This window comes from Hemiscyllium ocellatum, chromosome 2 (genome assembly GCF_020745735.1).
Source record: "Hemiscyllium ocellatum isolate sHemOce1 chromosome 2, sHemOce1.pat.X.cur, whole genome shotgun sequence".
In the NCBI taxonomy this organism is placed as follows: Eukaryota; Metazoa; Chordata; class Chondrichthyes; order Orectolobiformes; family Hemiscylliidae; genus Hemiscyllium; species Hemiscyllium ocellatum.
The window spans coordinates 71,574,156-71,593,231 of record NC_083402.1 but is presented as its reverse complement, the minus strand read 5'-3'; the positions used below and the strand labels follow the sequence as shown (position 1 = coordinate 71,593,231).

At 38.8% G+C, this 19,076-nt stretch overlaps 1 protein-coding gene across 5 annotated transcripts in view; it reads right to left on the bottom strand.

The window, feature by feature from the left end:
- LOC132827858 (tumor necrosis factor alpha-induced protein 8) overlaps positions 1-19,076 on the bottom strand; it is a 138,022-nt gene that overhangs the window by 21,161 nt on the left and 97,785 nt on the right. The window contains exon 1 of one of the 5 annotated variants that reach the window (XM_060844615.1): positions 10,918-11,230. The exons of the other annotated variants lie outside the window; for them this stretch is intronic. Coding sequence (XP_060700598.1) covers positions 10,918-10,948 — 31 coding nt within the window. The 5' untranslated portion in view covers positions 10,949-11,230. Of the gene's footprint in view, positions 1-10,917; positions 11,231-19,076 lie in introns of those variants that run through there. 5 annotated transcript variants of the gene reach the window in all.

Genomic DNA, 19,076 nt, shown 5'->3' with positions numbered 1-19,076 from the left:
TCAGTAAGGCCTTTGAGAAGGTTCCACGTGGTAGGATGCTCTGAAGGTTAGTTCGCATGGAATCCAGGGGGAATTGGCAAATTGGATACACAATTAGCTTGATAGTAGGAAGCAAAGGGTAACAATGGAAGGATGCTTATTGGGCTAGAGGCCTGTGACTAATGGAGTACCTCAGGGGTTGGTGTTGGCCCACCGATGTTTGTTATCTATATGAATAATTTGGATGAGAATGTCCAAAACATGGCTAGTCAGCTTGCAGATGAGGTATCATGGACAGTGAGGAAGGTTGTCAGAAATTGCAGCAGGACCTTGATCAGTTGGGGAAGTAGGCTGAGAAATGGTAAATGGAGTTTAGTATAGATAAGTGTGAGGTTTTGCATTTTGGAAAGTTAATCAAGGTAGGAACTTCATGATGAATGGTAGGGCTTTGAGGGGTGTAGTAGAACAGAGGGACCTTGGCATTCAGGTTCACAATTCTCTGAAAGTGGAGTCACAGGTAGACAGGGTAGTGAAGAAGGCTTTTAGCACACTGGCCTTCATCAGTCAGGGCACTGAGTATAGAAGTTAGGAAGTTATGTTGCAGTTGTACAGGATGTTGGTAAGGCTGCACTTGGAGTATTGTGTTCAGTTTTCGTCACCTCGCTATAGGAAGGATGTTATTAAACTGGAAAGAGTGCAGAAGAAATTTTATAAGCATGTTGCCAGGACTCAAAAGTCTGAGTTATAGGGAGAGGTGGACAAGCTAGAACTTTTTTCTTCAGAACGTAGGAGACTTGGGAGGGACTTTATAGAAGTCTATAAAATCATGAGAGGCATGGATAGGGTGAACACACTCAGTCTTGTTCTCAGGGTTAGGGAACGAAGGCCTGGAGGACAAAAATTTAAGGTTAGAGGGTAAAGAATAAAAGTGAACTTGACAGTAATATTTTTACACAGAGGATGGTACGCATATGGAGTGAGCTGCCGCGGAAGTGGTTGAGGCAGGTAGATTATCAACATTTAAAAGGCATTTGGACAAATACATGGATAGGAAAGGATTAGAAAGATATAGGCCAACTGCAGGGAAATATGGTTAGAGTGCATGGACCAGTTTGGGCCAAAGGGCCTGCCTCTGTGCTGTAGGTCTCTATGTCTCTATGAACTTCTTAGGTTAGAAACCTCCAAATTCACTTAATCTTCTGAGAAAATAAAAGAATCTCTTAATCCCTGTCCAAAAGAAAGCAACCAGTATTTTAAAACCATGTCTCTTAGTTATGCACTGACGCACAACAGAAAATATCCCTTACTTGTCAAGACCATTTTGGATCTTATACACTTCATTCGAGTCACCCTTCAATCTGCTAAACGCTTAGTGGAAATGAGTCCAACCTATCCTCAGAAAACAAACCTCTCATTCCAGATGTCTATCCTGTCAAACCATTTCTGAACTTTCTCCCTTAGCTATTGTGTCAGTATCCTTGCATATTGCATATGCACTTGGAGAAAGCATCAAGGACAACAGAAGTGGTGTACCCCAACATCCATTAACAAAATTAGTTTGGCACTATGACTGCAGGTTGAATGGGTGAATTCTGAAGTATGAAGCTATCAGATTGGGCTCATTGCAGAAGAGACAAATTGTTGCAGCAATCTAGGGAAAAATAATAAACATGTTCAGATATGTTGTGACATAACGCCAGGGCAGGTGGGACTTGAACATGGACCTTCTGGCCCAGAGTTAGGGTCAGGGCTCTAATGCTACAATCTATGATATCTGTACAAAATTAGTATTAAAATCAGTTCAGCTGTTGGCTATGCAAAAGTGGTAAGTTGTGTTAAATAATTTGCCTGTCACTTATGCAAGTAAAACTCTTTAATATATTAGAGATGCATGATGTGCCAAATCACCAACTTCAAATCTGCATGTTATAGAACTAAGGAAGACGGTTGTAGTTATTGGACAGTCAGAGTCACAGGACATCACTACAGGAGATTCTCAGGGTAAATAATTTTAATCAAACTGTCCAGAGTTGTACTGACATGTCACTGGAGCAAGTGGGACTTGAACCCAGGCCTCCTAGTCCAGATATATTAAGACATTACCACTGCACTACAGGAGCCCTAGTTCTTCAGAGCAGTGCTTTCAGTCTGACCATCTTCAGCTGCCTCATCAACAACCTTCTCTCCATTATAAGGTCAAAGTGGGGATGTTTGCTGGTAACTGTACAATATTCAGGATCATTCACCAGTCGTCAGATACTGAAGCAGTCTGTGTTCACAAAAGCATCTGGACAACATCTAGGCTAGGTTGGCAAGTACCACTACAGGCAAATGTCTGGTAATGGCCATCTCCAGCATGAGAGAATCTAATTCTTACACTATGATATACAATTGCATTACCATGCCAGAATCATGACCACCACCATCAACCCAACCCTACCCCAAAACTGTCAACATGCTGTGAGTTACCATTGTGCAGGATCCAAACTTGACATATAGATATGCAGGCTGCAAGAACAAGCCAGAGGCTATGGATTAGGGTTGAAAAATGTGATGCTGGAAAATCACAGCAGGCCAGGCAGCATCCGAGGAACAGGAGAATCGTCGTTTCAGGCATAAGCCCTTCTTCAGGAAGGTATTGAATAACTCATCTCTTGTCTCCCAAACTCTGATCATTATCTACTTGGTTTGATTCAAAAATATGGTGAAATACTCACCTCCTTCCTGGCAGAATGTAGCTCCAACAACAAGAAGCTTGACATCTTCCAGGACAAAGCAGCCCACTGACAAGCAAGCTAATCATTACATCCAACTTTCAAACCTCTTAAATCAAAACACTGTGGCAACTATGTGTAGCATCTACAAGATATACTATTGCAACATGCCATTCAATAATGCCTTCCAAACTCTCAGTCTCTACAATTTGAAGAACTTGCACAGAAAACGCATGGAATATTAACCCATACTTACCATGTGACTAATAATATTGTCACGAATTATTGGTTCTAGAAATTTTTCCACACTTCTGTTAAACTCACTTGCATGTAGTTACTGGGCTTATCTTTGCACCATTTTGTTGAATAAAGGTGTAACATTACACCACTTCAGTCCTCTGGCATTACCTCTGAAACTAAGGAAAATTTGGCATAGTGCGCTGCCATAATTCTTACCCTCATTTCTTCATTATCCTTGGATGCATCTCATCTGGTCCTCATGTCTAATCAATTTTAATACAGCTATTCTATACCAGCTCATCAGTTTTAAACCCTCCGTATGTCTGAGCCATCTCCTCTATTATCTTAACCTATACAGCATATTCTTTCCCAATAAAGACCAATAGAAAGTAAACATACAACGCCTCAACCATACACCCTGCTCATTCACAAATCTCCAAATCAGCTTCTTTTCTTATTTTACTTTTTTTTATTACATAATGACTGAGGATTTTCAGATTTCCTTTTTATGTAAGCTGCCAGTCTTTTGTCAGTTTCTTTCTTTGCTTCTCTTTTCTTGTTTTCCAATTGTCCTCTGAACCTTCTATATGCAGCCTGGTTCTCCATTATACTAGTGATCTGACCGTTTTCATAGCACATTTATTCTTCTTTACATTAATCTTTATTTCTTTTGTCACCCAGGGGATTGCAAATTTTCTTGTCCTAGGAATGTTAATGCTTCTTGGCTCCTTTTTATCCCTCACTATCCCATGTTTTTGTCCCAGCTGCATCAAGCTTATCTACCCCATCCCTTCCCTTTCCTTCTCCTCATTCTCCATTTCCCCTGTCATGCTGCATACAGCACTTGATAGATAAGAAAAGACAGAGGAGTGAAGGAATGCAGGGGTGAGTGGTATATTTTGGGGAACACCTGACTTATTTATATTCACAATTAGGAAACATCTGAGGATATTAGCATTTGCAAACTTAACATCTTGACTTAAGTTCGTGATTATGATCCTCAAATTAAAATTTGAGCATGCTGAGGGCAAGCAATGAAAGTTTTCAAACTAAGTATAGGAATGGTGGGATTACCACTGTAGGTTCCTCTGGAGCCCATTCAGGGGCACCTCAAGTTCTAAATTTCAGTATAATTCAACTCACAGGATGTTGTGGTGCACATTGTGACCAACTGCTCAGTATTGAACACTATACTGAGGAAGGGAAACCTGAGCCCAGCTATCTAGGTGTAAGTTTCCCTACTTTCATGTGTAATAGCTTGCTTCAAGCAGACATGTAGGATTGGTCTTATTTGTCCTGATCCGTTGCCATTCTTGCCTGCCTTACAAAAATAATGTGCCGCATGGTCAAACTTAAGCACTAATGAGCTTGATGATCCAAGGTCAAGAATTTAGACTTCCTTACAAATAATCATCATTGCATGATTAACATTTCCCACTTCAACTTATAGCCAAATGAGAGAATTAGGTAGCATCAAATTACCAGCAAATGCAGAAGTGAGATGCCGTCTAGTCATTTGTGAACTATTGTTGAATCTCAAACATTTTAAAATGAAGTGCAATTAAGTTCTCCATAACTGTCCATTTTGTGTAAACTAGTTCATCTAGCTACCATCTTCAGACCATACAAACAAAATGTATTTATTTTAGGTACAAATTTACAACTGGCAAGCAGGATTAAAAAAAAATCCTGATTCCTGAATCACAGCTTTTACAACACACTTAAAACAAAAACTTTCAGATAAATGCATTTTTTCAAAAAAAAACCCACTAAATAACATGTTAGGACCAGCCACAATATCATTTGTATGGACCCAGTCCACACTGACTAGTACATCAGTCTTTCTTTGGCAGAGGAATATCAATAAAGGATTTTATGGGAGATGAACGAGTCAACTGAAATTATTTAAAAGTCTTTCAAAAATAATGTTTAACTATACCAAAATTAATCTTTTATAAATGAAACCAATAAATCGTAGTTTTCCAAAGCAATTAAAAATATGGTGCAAAACTGATGGTATTTGAGTATTGCTGAAAACAGGTACATTTTGTCAAAGCTTTTTTGTCTTACAGTCATCCAGAATCTAATTAAAGTTCACTTGGTACTCTCCTTCATTTACTTGAGATGTTATTTTCCTTTTACATTGACATACAAGATGAAAAGTTTCAACAAAATGTGCCCTTTTTCCAAAATGCTCAAGTTCTGTTCTACCAAATGACTATTATAACAACTGGCAAAAAAGAACACTTGTTTCATAGTTCTGTTTTGTTACGACTGACATGTTTTTTTTAAAAAAAGATCTATGCAGTAAAGGAAATTATCATATCCATGCCCAGGCAACAGATGTTATTTGTCACAAAAGCTTTTTCCTTCCAGTTTCACTAAAAGCAGAAATGTGATTTGCCATAAATCTTATGACTTGTTGCTTTGTGGGTCCGTTAAAAATATCGACAGAAACACATTTACTAGCTTAAGGATAAGTCAGAGGTTTGGTATCAAGTAAAATTCCTATCCCAAAAATCTGTCTTTACTATATTCCTTGGCTCAATATATGTATAATCACACTCAGTTTTTCACTGTTGGTTAAGATTAGGAGCTTTGTGTTATCATTTCATTTCTGAAGCTCATTATTAACATTGCTTTTGTGTTTTGTGTACAAAAGTACTTGTTCTTCTGGCCAATTTAATGCTAATTTAGCTTCACGTGATTTCAGACATTCTGTATTGTTTTTAACAGAATGGGTTACAGATACTTTCATGGCTTCAACCAGGAATTTATCAAGCAAATGATGAACCAGGCCTTACAAGGATTTGAGCTCATTCTTTAGAGTACCAAGTCTAACTACGGAGCAGTATATTGGGTTTAAGTGTTCTTTCTCCCGCTCACTGATAGAAAGAAATTATTCAGGAAGTCTCAAACAGAGAGAGTTTAGAGTAAGAAGGAGTCTATGAATTGTTATTTTATGTTGCAGTGAAAGAACTTGCCTTGACTGCCAACAATATAGTTTTATTAAAATCATTGGTACAATAGAGCCTAGATAACCTCACCTCTTGGGCAGCATGCATCCTATTTTTGAGTTCTGATGGTATTTGCAACCATAGCGCATCCAAGACCTTCCTATTATTCCACAAGTGCATAGGTAGATACAATTCCACATAAACAATGGATGGCGCTGTGAAGAATCTCAGAGCCTTACATTTTAACACAAAGGCTAATGTATTTATTTTAAGGGACAAAAGGAAGACCAGACACCATAAGGAAACAAGGAAATGAGAAATTAATGCTGCCAGTACAACTGTTGATGCCAGATTGTATGGAAGCAGGAGCATCGAGTTAAGAAGCCTCATGACCCAGCGGATCTTTAAAAAGCCCACCCTGTCATAGTTTATTCCAAGCAAGAGGCAGAATGGAATGCAGCTTGCTACCTCAACAGGAAGGTCAAGTTGGAAATGGAGGTGGCTGGATGACAAGGATGCAAGACTAAAATACACTTTTATTAGACATTCTCCACATTTTAATAATATATGTCAGAATTCAAACTCGCACCAACCATCATTGCCCCTCAATGCCTTCTCATATTCCCCATTCCTGTGCCACTAGCACCCTCATAATCTCTATGCCCTCTTCTTCTTCCACCATATTTCCCATGACAACTCCATGATCCCACACTCATTCTTCATGCCACCTGCATGATGCCCATTGCACAATATATTCTTGAAATGCACTCCCATACCCACAATGGGCAGAACTCAGGAACCACTTGAGAATGAAAATAGTTTAGAAACCAACGAACACTCTGCCACACATAATACTGAAAAAGTCTGTCATTCATGAAATACATTCAAAACTTGTAAATTTTCTCAAGTGAACAACTTATTGTAAAACAAATCAGAATCTATATTACTAGTCACAAAGACAGTTGATGCTTTAATAACCTCTTAAAACCGTCAATTAGTATGAAGTTCTGAAGATTCAAGCTCATCTAAAATAATAATAATAATAATGAACAATGAAGTTCATTCAAACTTTAAAAGTCAGGTAGCCATTTTTTCCTATGTTACATCAGAGCCGCAGTCAATCAAACCTGTTAAGGAGCAGCAGTGTTTTCCTCTAAATGATGGATGGAGTCTTTAATTATTTTTTAAAAGGGCTCTAAGTATTTAGCTAACTTTAAATTATTACACTAGAGATCCCAATCAGTGCAGTTAAAACACATCTAAATTACAACATAGCCTCTATCCACTGAAACTGAAAGAATAAATGTCTATATTTATTTTCAAAACAAGTTCATGAAACAGGAGGAGTTCGACTTCAATAAAACAGTGTGATGCGGTAGGAGCTAAAGTACTCAGGCCAACAACGGAGACAACTAGGGCAGAAATTTAGTGAATGGGAAGATTGTGGGCGGCACGGTGGCACAGTGGTTAGCACTGCTGCCTCACAGCGCCGGAGACCCGGGTTCAATTCCCGACTCAGGCAACTGACTGTGTGGAGTTTGCACGTTCTCCCCGTGTCAGCGTGGGTTTCCTCCGGGTGCTCCGGTTTCCTCCCACAGTCCAAAGATGTGCGGGTTAGGTGAATTGACCATGCTAAATTGCCCATAGTGTTAGGTAAGGGGTAAATGTAGGGGTATGGGTGGGTTTCGCTTCGGCGGGTCGGTGTGGACTTGTTGGGCCGAAGGGCCTGTTTCCACACTGTAAATCTAATCTAATCTAATCTTCCACATGCTTATTCCCTTCTACCCTCAAAAAATGTCAGAAACATTATTCGGGGTGGAAATACCAGAATTATATCTTCTCACCATTTTTACAGGGCTGTTAAACAGTCATGATTCTGTAAGTGTGCATGCCTTGATCCCTCTACTGGACTACAAGTTAGACATTACTGATTAAAAGGACGATCCTCCCTCAAGTGACTCACTGCCATTAACAGACACTAAACAAACCTGCATTAGAACATTATTTCAGTGAGCCACCACACACTGCAGCACAGAGGAACCATGAAGAGCAGAAGAACATCAACTATATAGTATATTCAAAAAGAACCGGTACCTAATGAACACAGTCTGCCGATTTCTCAGCAACAAGCCTAAACACGTAGACAAAACTCATCCAGAAATCCTAACCACTCTCCCCTACAAAGACATCTCTGAAATGACTGCCAGACTACTCAAACCTTTTGGCATCATGGTAGCCCACAACCCCACCAACACATCTAAAACAGCAGGTAATGAATTTGAAAGACCCTATACAGACAACAAGCAAAACTAATGTCATTTACAAAATACCTTGCAAAAACAATAACAAACACTACATTGGACAAACAGGCAGAAAACGAGCCACCAGGACACATCATCATCAACTAGCCACAAAAAGTCATGACCCATTCTCACTATTATCTTCACACACAGACGAGGAAGGGCAACACTTCGACCATATGTACTTGAATTCCTAGAAGCATAGCATTGCAACTGGAATTCTATCAACAAACACATCAACTTGGATGCCATTTATCACACGCTGAGAAAAAGAACAGGATATGACATCACCACAGGAAATGACATCACCAACCCAAGGAAACCTAAACACATAAATAGAAAGCGAGTCACTAACAACAATGCTTCACCGGAGGCTCACTGATGATGTTACCCAGTATGGTGATGAAACGTCAGAAGCAAACTTACATCCACTACACTAATTCAAATTTTACATCATTCTGACCCATTATCAGCTTTATATCAAAACATGAAAGGTAAACAATGGTCAGTATACCAATATGCACCAGGAGAGAAAGGTGACACTGAAGCTGCTAAATTAAAAATGGAGAATAATATAAACATTTAGCTTAGACAGCATCAGAACAAAAAGGTCTAAAATTAACATTTCAAGTTGTTGCTCTTTCATTAGGATCAGGGATTATTAGAGACATACAGCTTCTAAAAGAGGAACAGAGCCATGGGGAACAAGTTACCAAAATCTGTAAATAGAGTGCAGTAGATGTGTAAATAATGAAATTCAAGTAACTTTAACAGCACTAAAAATATGCATTGACAAAGTAGCTTTGTTATTTACAGTTAGTTGAAGGTTAAAGAAGACATCTGGCATTAACAATGTCACAGTAGGTCAGAGAGTCAGAGATATACAGCACAGAAACAGACTCTTTGGTCTAACTCATCCATGCTGACCATTTTACACTTCCCTGTCAGCATGTTTGCAGCTAGAATCTGATATAATTCGCCAGTTGACTTTCTCACAACGTTACCAGTCTCACATCCACCCCTCCCCCACCCCACCTGTCCACGATTTTATGGAAAATAAGTGAGGCCCACGCAGGATGTAAGTAGTTGTTTGGTGGTGCAGATATTGACACTATTGCTGGAAAGCAAAACATGCAAGATAAAAGGATAGTTTTCCCCTTCAACTGGTATTCTTGCAAATTGCCCTGATGAGTGCAAGATTAAAGCTTCAATAAAATGTCACCTTTTTCAGCAATACCCCGGGGGGAGGCAATTATTGTTCACTTAATGACCATTTCTTGCCTGGCTATAATTCTCTGGTAGCAGAGGGAGTTCAAGGAAAGTGGGTTGCAGGGGTAGTGAAGAGGGATGTCTGGCTGATTATATTGCCCAGGATGGAAAATAGGGTCGCCTCTATAACTGTCACCTTTTACAGATCAGATGCTTCCACTCCCTCCCCAGTGACACATGCTCACTTGGCTTTTTCATCATAAGGCACATCCACCCTATCTTTCACACACACCTACACTACTTCCACTCTCGTCTCTGCTGTTAGATCCTGCTCTGTGGGTTCTGGGTATAGACGAAAGTGAGGGTGGACATCATGCCTCGAGCCAATTGACTGCAAGGCAGTTGGCATTGATGGAGAAAGCCAGCCATCCAATAACCCCTTCACAAATGGTGTTACTTCTCAAGTAATATATTTCAGCCTTGCACATGAAGAAGTTATGTTTTTGCTCAACGTTTAAAACTGTAGAACTTGAACTTGTAAAACATTAGCCAAAGAAATCGCAGCACATACAGAAAACAACTTTCAAATAACAGTCGAACATTTAATGGTCAAGTGCAACACAAATTCCAAAGTTTATCTTTACACAGTTGCCTTGTGTATCCTAGACTGTTCTTAACAACGTTCCTCAGCAGTGACAGCAGGGAGCTGGAGAGTAAAATGAGCTCCACACTCACAGCTTTCAATTCATGTTTTACTTATTTCATTTAAAAGGGCTGACAGGACAATCAGTTCTTTATAGCGTTTGGAAATTGAAAGCCGATTAATTGAACTACCAGATTGGTATCTTTCCATCAGACCTTTAGTGTTAATATTCAATGTACATTATTGAAGCACAGCACCACCGTTTGCCATTTTCCAACCCAAAAGTAAAGGGCCCTGTGAAGCTGTGTCAATACTGTGCATCCTGCTATTTAATTTAAAAGAAACAAGAATATCTAAAAGCCTGGAAAATTGTGATTTATAACTGGATATTACCAAAATGTTAATGTCGCCATACAAGAGGATTGTCTTGCTGCAGTACACATTTCTCTAAGTAAAACACTTCCATTAAGTAAATAGTTAGATTCTAAGAAACATCATGTTTCAAGGGTTTTATTCTATTATAATTTTTAAGCACTAGTTCCACACAACATTACTGATATTACAGAAATTCACCGAAGGAATGAACCTTCGTTTGAAACAATGCCATCACATTGAAATGCTGCCAAAGTTCAATGCATCTTTCCCCCACCACTGAGCAAAGAAAAAAATTACCAGCAGCAAAATATATTAAAAATCATGAAATAACTAATTCTGTAGGAGACTACTTCATCCACAATACACTTTCTCAGAGATCTTTCTAAAATTAAAGGTTTAAGTACCCCAACTGCAGAAATTCAGACTCAGAAATATTTCACATTTTTTTATATTTATATATTTGCATCATCTGTAAACTCCAGCTAAAAGAGACAGCATACCTTCATTCAACTCATCAGTTGTTGACTCCATTGTAAAAATGAAATTAAATGAAGAGTAGTCACACACAACTTCAGGCTGGAAACGCTAGATCTTCCTAAGTTGTGTGCACTCAAAACAGCCAGAAAAGCACATGAAAACTAAAATCAGGAACTTCTGCCCCTTTTGACCGCCTTCTTCAAGGAAGTGTTCAAAAAACAATGATTTCTCAGTTAGTTATGCCAACTTTTACTTCATAATTCTTAAATAATCCTCCCTCTCTAACTCACTAGGGTGGAGTCAAATCAACGTGTTTGCACTCATCTCTTCAAACATGTGATAAGTACAGACTAGAGAGAGGCCAGCCAGAGAACACAGCAAGTTGTGTCTTACTTTAGTAGTTTCATTACTGCAGAACAGGCACTTAACAATTTTCAAGGAAATAGATCACATTCTTTTGTAGCTAACTTACACCACACCTAATATCACCCAGCCAAAATCACTTGGAAACACAGCAGCATTCCTCCCCACAATCTGTAGGAATTCAAATGCTAAATTCCAATCAGTTTTGTTCACTAATGATAGCCATTCTGTCAATCACTGAAAAAGGTTTATTTCTTCCCATTTTCTAACTATGCAGTGATTTTAATCTACCGAGCAGCATGATTGGATTTTATACCCTTGTTGTACACTGTCTGGTTTTACTTACTATTGAGAGTGGTCTGTTCAATTTCCTGCCAAGCAGGTTCTGTTAAAATTATGCCACATGATTCAAGAGCTCACACCAAATTAAACAAGGATTATAATGCTGGTGCGCAATATTTTGACTGAAAATGTGCTGTATGTTAATAGTAGTGAACATGTTAGAATATTCGGTTTATTAACAAAGGAATTATCCCAGTTCATTCATTATTCAAAAAACATACCAACATATTAGATTAGATTCTCTACAGTGTGGAAACAGGCCCTTCGGCTCAACAAGTTCACACCGACCCTCAGAAGAGCAACCCACCCAGACCCATTCCCCTACATTTACCCCTGACTAATGCACCTAACACTACGGGCAATTTAGCATGGCCAATTCACCTGGCCTACACATCTTTGGATATGGAAGGAAACTGGAGCACCCGGAAGAAACCCACGTAGACATGGGGAGAATGTGCAAACTCCACACAGACTGCCTGAGGCGGGAATTGAACTCGGGTCCCTGGCGCTGTGAGGCAGCAGTGCTAACCACTGAGCTACCGTGCCACCCGTTTTAAATCTGGCCCCATCCTCTCTGAGGAAATCGCTGGTGGAACCACATTGCCTGGCAATTTTTAAGATTAGATTCCTTACAGTGTGGAAACAGGTCCTTCAGCCCAACTAATCCACACCGACCCTCCGAAGAGTAACTCACCCAGACCCATTTTCCTCTGACTGATGCACCTAATACTATGGGCAACTTAGAATGGCCAATTCACCTGACATGCACATTTATTTCTTTGGATTGTGAAAAACAGATAAAGGTTTAACATTGTACATTTACTCATACACCACTCTTATAATCTGGTCTGGAATTTGTTAGAATGGTGCACTGAGCTTAAAACTCTCTTAAGTTAGACCATTTCATACCTCAATCCTCGAATGATGAACTTAAACCAAAGTTCCTTGGCAGGATCATTACAATATACAAGAGCAAGGGTTTTAGGGATTTAGAAGCTGTCAATTCCAATTTGACCATTGTCACATTATTCATCAATTTTTATTTTGGTTTGTAAAATGCTTATTTGGCCTAGGAATTCTGTTTGAGAATGGACCACAAATTGATTAATCAGGCTTTTTTTTGTTTTCTGATGCAATCCTGGGTGTAATATAAGCAGAAAGCATGGCTGAATGCAGCTGAGATAATTGAAGGCATCTAAATTGTAAATGTTTTCACTTGTTGATTCATTTCAAGGTATATGCCGGATATCGTAGGGAAAATAACATCAAATATTCAATGCTTGATCTGTAAGAAGCAGTGTAACTACATTTTTCATTTGAGGTACGCCCACATTTATTTTCAAAGAAAATCCAATTGTGTCTTTAAAAGCTGCCTAACTCTTCAAACAAAATAACTTTAGATTTTTTACCACAACAAAACAACTTATGGTGCAGTAGCACATGGAAGAGAAATTTTTGAATACAAATTCTAAAAGAAACATCTATTTGAATGAGAAATTCACGTTAAAAGTAATGATTGCAATGGTTACATAAATCAGTACAACCGTTAAATTCCATTCAGCAGGACCCATTCTAGACAGATACTGAAAATCAAAACACACCTCTGCTGAAGAGAAACTTATTCTGGTGCAATAACTCTCTCCAGCTCACCATCTCCATTCTATGTGAGCCCAACTATCTGCAGCAAACAAAGTAATGATGAGCAGCAAACTGCCCATTTTCATGGATTTTATAAAGGAGAACAGAACTAAGAAAAAGTGGCTTCTCGCTGTTTCTGTAAGGCTCTGAGAATAGGCACCCAGAAATTTCCACTCTGAAGCACACATGCATAATTTCCTGAAATTAATGACAGTATAGTAAATCCTCTAAAAGATCAAAACCACAAATTGTAAATTTGCCTATCCATGCCAAGATACAAGTATCAACAAAAATCAACATCTGGGGCAAAAATCATGTATCGATGATAATTAACCTATTTTTAAATAAGCTCCCCATTTGTGGAGTTCATCATTCAGAGGCGTTGTCAGGAACAGAACCCTCATAGATATGGAAGAATGACTTGTATGTATGTCTAGTGCTCTGGATGTGCCATTAGAATGGCAGTTTTCCAGCAACTTCTTCATTGACTCCTAGCAGACAGGGACACAAACTCACAAGGTGACACAAAGTTCAGCTCAGTACATTGTGGATGTGCACAGAACATTCACACACAAAGGGGTCTTGTTAGGACAGAACACTGGGTGCTATGTTTACTAAAATGCTTTCTGTAATGAATTCCAGGTATCAATAAGACAAACATTCCTAATGGTCAGACTGTATGTTCAGAACATCTTGCATGAAGCATTTGTCATCTACAACATTACAAAGTGGATTGTCATCTGCTTGATGCAGAGTAATCTGAGTCACACTGATGCAGCCTGCTACTGCCTGGAAGAGGCCTGTTGTACTGAAATTACGTATTGGGATGACTTTTACAGGTAATAGGAAGGTGTTCCTCACCCTGGTTCAAGGTTATCATGAAAGAGAGAGGATATCTCCATCATTAACCGCTTTGTAAAGCATACTTCAGAATGTAGAATATATTGGTCTTGTGGGGAGAACAAAGAATGTTTATAAAAACAATACCTGGACTTCTAAGGTTAGGTTTCGAAGAGCAATTATATATATTAGGTCTGTTTTCTCTAGAATTTTGAAGGTTAAGGGGTGACATGATAGAAGTGTGTGAGATATTAACAGGAAAACACAGGCTGATAAAGACAAACTCTTTGCTCTGGTTGGGGTTTTCAAAATAGGGGGCATAGTCTGATAATTAGGGCCAGACCATTCAGGAGATAAATGTGAGGAAGCATTTATATACACTTATGGTGGTAGATGTTTGGAATTCTCTTCAACAAGTGGCTGTGGATGCTGAATCAGTTGTTAATTTCAACTCTGAGATAGATACATTTCATTAAACAAAGGTATTGAGAGATATGGCAAGTATACGGAGTTACGCCAAATATCAGCCTTGATCTCATTAAATGGCAGAACAGGCCTGAGGGACTGAATTGCCTATCATGTTCCTACATTCCTATCTTCTCAGCTCCTGCTTTAGGCTCATTGCAGCATATTCCAGTCCCAGAAAATCCTTGGTTGGTGAAGCCTTTTAAGGAGAGCTTGCTTTCCACTCTGTCCAAGCAGAGCACATGCCTGCTGCCTACATTTTGGTCAGTCTTGCCCAGATGACAGCACAAGTGTCACAGCAACTACTACAATATATCTGTGTAAGATGTTACTTTCTGTCTGCCTGTGGACAGCAAAAACCTCCAGCAACTTTCTACAATACGGCATCAAACTTTCGTTGAGCAGATTTTAAATCTGCGTCAGTTCTTTGATATTCTGATTATGCTCTTTCAACAGTTTGAGGCACACTTGGCATGTACCTTTGTGTACCACTCTACTCAGTTAAACTGCATGGAAAGGGGTCAACATTGCTTTGAAAGACAACCTCAGATAGACTTTCGAAGAACTACTTGTGAATCAGCATTGGTCCCATGTTATTGAAGGGCAGATGGGTATCTTTTGTTTCAAAAGTTAAATTTCAAAATGTATTTAAAACTGGTTGAGAGAGGATAGGATGGACAGAATGCTAGAAAGACTTTTGGGAGATATTTATAAAACTTGGTATCAAGGTTGATGCTACACATAGTTTCTTTTAGGCTTGTGCAGACAACATAACTGCTGCTAATGAAACTTTATCTGGTGAGGCGGATCTTGATAAGTTACATTGAGGAAGACCAGATGAGATATGAATCTCCTGAATTATTGCTATACCTAATGTGAAAAGTATTGAAAATAAAATGCTGAATTGCAGAAGTAAATGCTTCAGTATGGGAATTAGATACAAGAATAGATGATATCTGGTGAGATCTTGTTTTGATCAATCTGAATTTGGTAGCAAAGGATAAAACCTTACAGATGTGCCTTGTTTTATGCTCAATATTGACATATATTAGTTAGCAGAGTCAAAGGGCTGAATTTAGTAGGATTATTGGCTCAAATTTAGTCTTTGGCATCCATTACAAGCTGACAGTTTGTTTAAAAAGTACAAATGTAGGACATTTAAATCTGTGCTGCTGAACTGGAAAATATGGCTTAAAATGAGAATTCATAGTAAAATGAAACCTAATAATTATCTAAGAAACATGTTGATAAATTACTTCAGAGCACTACCCCACCTTCTCCCCTACACATGAGAAAAGGAATTGGCAGTCAAGAGAGTAGGACAATTATGGAGAACTGTTAAGAATTACTTAAGCAAGCATTGGGAAAACAGTTAAGGTATTGGAAAAGTATACAAATAATCAATTAAAGTGATGAGAAAGTTTCCTCCCCATTGTATTAGGAGTCAGAAAACAACTTAGAAGATTATATTTGGCCGAATCGAATTGACTGGTTGAGGTAAGTTAGATATGTGCTATAGACATGAAAGCTGATCTAAATATGTATTCTGAAATATTTTGTTCTGGATGGGTGTGCAGTTCAAATTATTTCAATCAAATTAAGTAAAGAAATTGTCTTCACAAGCTGCTACCTAAAATTCACAACACTGTTGCATCTTCTCTTTAGGATTATAGAAGGTCATAAGGAAATCACTGGCACACATTTGAAAAAAGTAATAAATATCAGGCTTGGCTCCAGTGTTTGAAATATTGCTCATATCGGCCTGCTGTTTAATAAGGAGAACACATTGAAGTTACAGGCTCATGAACATGACAACAGTTGGACATTTGCATGATATGGTACATAACTTATATTTATTTCGTGATAATTTGAGATCGCCAAACTAACTGCAAGAAATGGGAATCCTGCTCAGTTAATTATGAATTATTTGAGGAATTCAGATGCTGACTGTCTTTTCAAAGTTACAGATCTAGATTTCCAAAATCCCATTGATGAAGTACAATTTAGAAGGCATTGGAAAAGATAAATCACAAAGGAAAGTGGGAAACTCTTAAAAGCTATTGAGTATAAATTTAGGAATAACAAGATTGAATCTAAATAGGATTTCATTACGTGCCACAGAGCTCTGGTTGAAATTGAGACTCATGATGTTATTATTGTCAGTACTATGGTAAGTGTGAAATAGAAAATAGTCTGCAAGATGCTTCTGGTTCTTTCTGGCATAGGCCATGAGGTCCCATACTAGGAAGGGCACCTGTATGATCATAACAGGCATGATAGGAGGTTCCAGGAAGTGCTGCATTATGATGTTAGTCAATCACATATTCAGGCTCATTTTGGACAAGTTCTGTAAATCTTGGGTGGAGATTAGGGGAGGATTTTGTGAACAATATGTTGTTTTCAATGGCTTAACAGGATGTATGCACCACTTCCATACTTTTACTTTACCCCATTTCCCACACAATTACAAATTTGAAGTACTGGTGGCAAACATGGGACGTATATGCTAGAGAAGCTTTAAAGTAGTGAAACCTGATATCGGCCGATAATACAGCAGCTTTGGGCAATTTATAAAAGAGCCTATTTAATAAACTGAGAAGTTTTCATTACGGCCACAACTTTCCTGCCCAGTTCCATTGTCATCCCCAGTTTGATGTTAATGACAAAGGTGGCGAGAATAATTTTTAACATTAATTTTCAACTGTAAATATTTCATATTACATTTGTTTCACTTTATTCACGTGTGCATCATTTTTATTTGATGAGGCTAGTTTATTCAGAGAACAAAATGCACTGGATTCAGCAGGAGGAAGAGGAGGAGATAGGGATAAAAGACAGAGTGCTAAAAGCACTTAATCTGACTCCACTTCTCCTCAGAGATCATCTCCTCATCAGCATGGCTCCATTATTCCCCACCTTACTATCCATCTGAACAATTCATCACTATATTCTTTTACCTATGATAGAGTCTTGCTGCTGTCCAACCCATCCAAACTGATCAAGTTTTCCAAACTAAACTAATGCCTTTTGTTTGATTTTGGCTCATATCCCTCTAATGCTTTCTTATTCATCTTCCAGCAAAAGTCATCAACATGAGTATTTCCATACATCTTTAATCAACGACACAACAACTGGAACTGCAGAGAGGGAGGGTCTAACGGAGAGCTACAAAGTGCCAAACACATTGAAGGAAATAGAAACTGCAGCTGACAAGTGACATGGCAGCTGGCATTGCCTTTAATATTGACAGTCAGGAAGATGATTAGCCTTGCAAGATCAGCATTACATGGCCTGCCAAAATTAACATTTGAATTTTTTTTTAAGTTTCCTGACCAGATTGAAAAGACTCGTCTCTTTGAATATCGACAGAAAGCAGTATATCGACTGTGCTCAACAAACTTCAACTTGCAAATCTCAAAATACACGATCCAAAATTAATGTGATTTTGCTATTTGCTATTACCAAATATTCCTGATGGAGCTAAGAATTACACTAGATACGATTATCAGTCAGGTTTGCAGAGTGCAAGCTGGAAACTACAATATTCACACAGAACACTGCTCTTTTAGGCCAAAGAAGAATGGAGACTACCATTTCCTGTTGCATTCCCCAAGAAAATGTCCTGAATAATCAGAGTATAGCTGCCTCGTCTCCTTGTGGGGACTGACTTTCAACAATACTTGTAATATCTCAATACTGACTATGGTCCAAAAAAAGTCATCATCCTGTTCTCATGCTGTATAAATTAATACTCTGTTTCTAAGTTTGGTCATGCATGTTAGTCCTGAAGAATGGAAGACAGACAGCTTTGACTTTGCATCTTCTTTATAAAAAGAGAAAAAAACATTTAAATGCTGGATTCAGGTGTTAATAATGCAGATATGCTCCATGAAAATCTGGAATCTCAAACCAGGATGAGGAGTACCTTCCTATTGGCCATGAAAGCCATCACATAATGGCATGGTGGCTCCGTGGTTAGCACTGCTGCCTCACAGCACCAGGGACCCGGGTTCCATTCCGGTCTCGGGCAACTGTCAGTGTGGAGTTTGCACATTCTCCCAGTATCTGCATGGGTTTCTTTTGGGTGGTCCGGTTTCCTCCCACAATCCAAGATGCGCAGATTAGGTGAATTGGACATGCTAAATTGCCCATAGTGTTAGGTTCATTAGTCAGGGATAAATGTAGGGTCAGGGAATGGGTCTGAGTGGGTTACTCTTCGGAGGGTCAGTGTGGACATGTTGGGCTGAAGGGCCTGTTTCCGTACTGTAGCTAATCTAATATAATCATAACTTCAATATGGTGGGCTTCTTCCAGGCAATAGTAGGCTGCATTAGTGTGTCTCAGATCTCTGTGTAAACAAGCATCGTGCAGATGACAAAGGCAATGCATAAGAGGAGAGGGCATTTATTCCCCTCTCGTGTTAACATAATGAAAGGCTGTTAGCTTCATAAGGAAAGTGAACCTCCCAGTGGGTAGGATGCCATCAACCTCATGCGTGTGATTCTGTAGTTCCATATCAACAGGGTGCGTTACC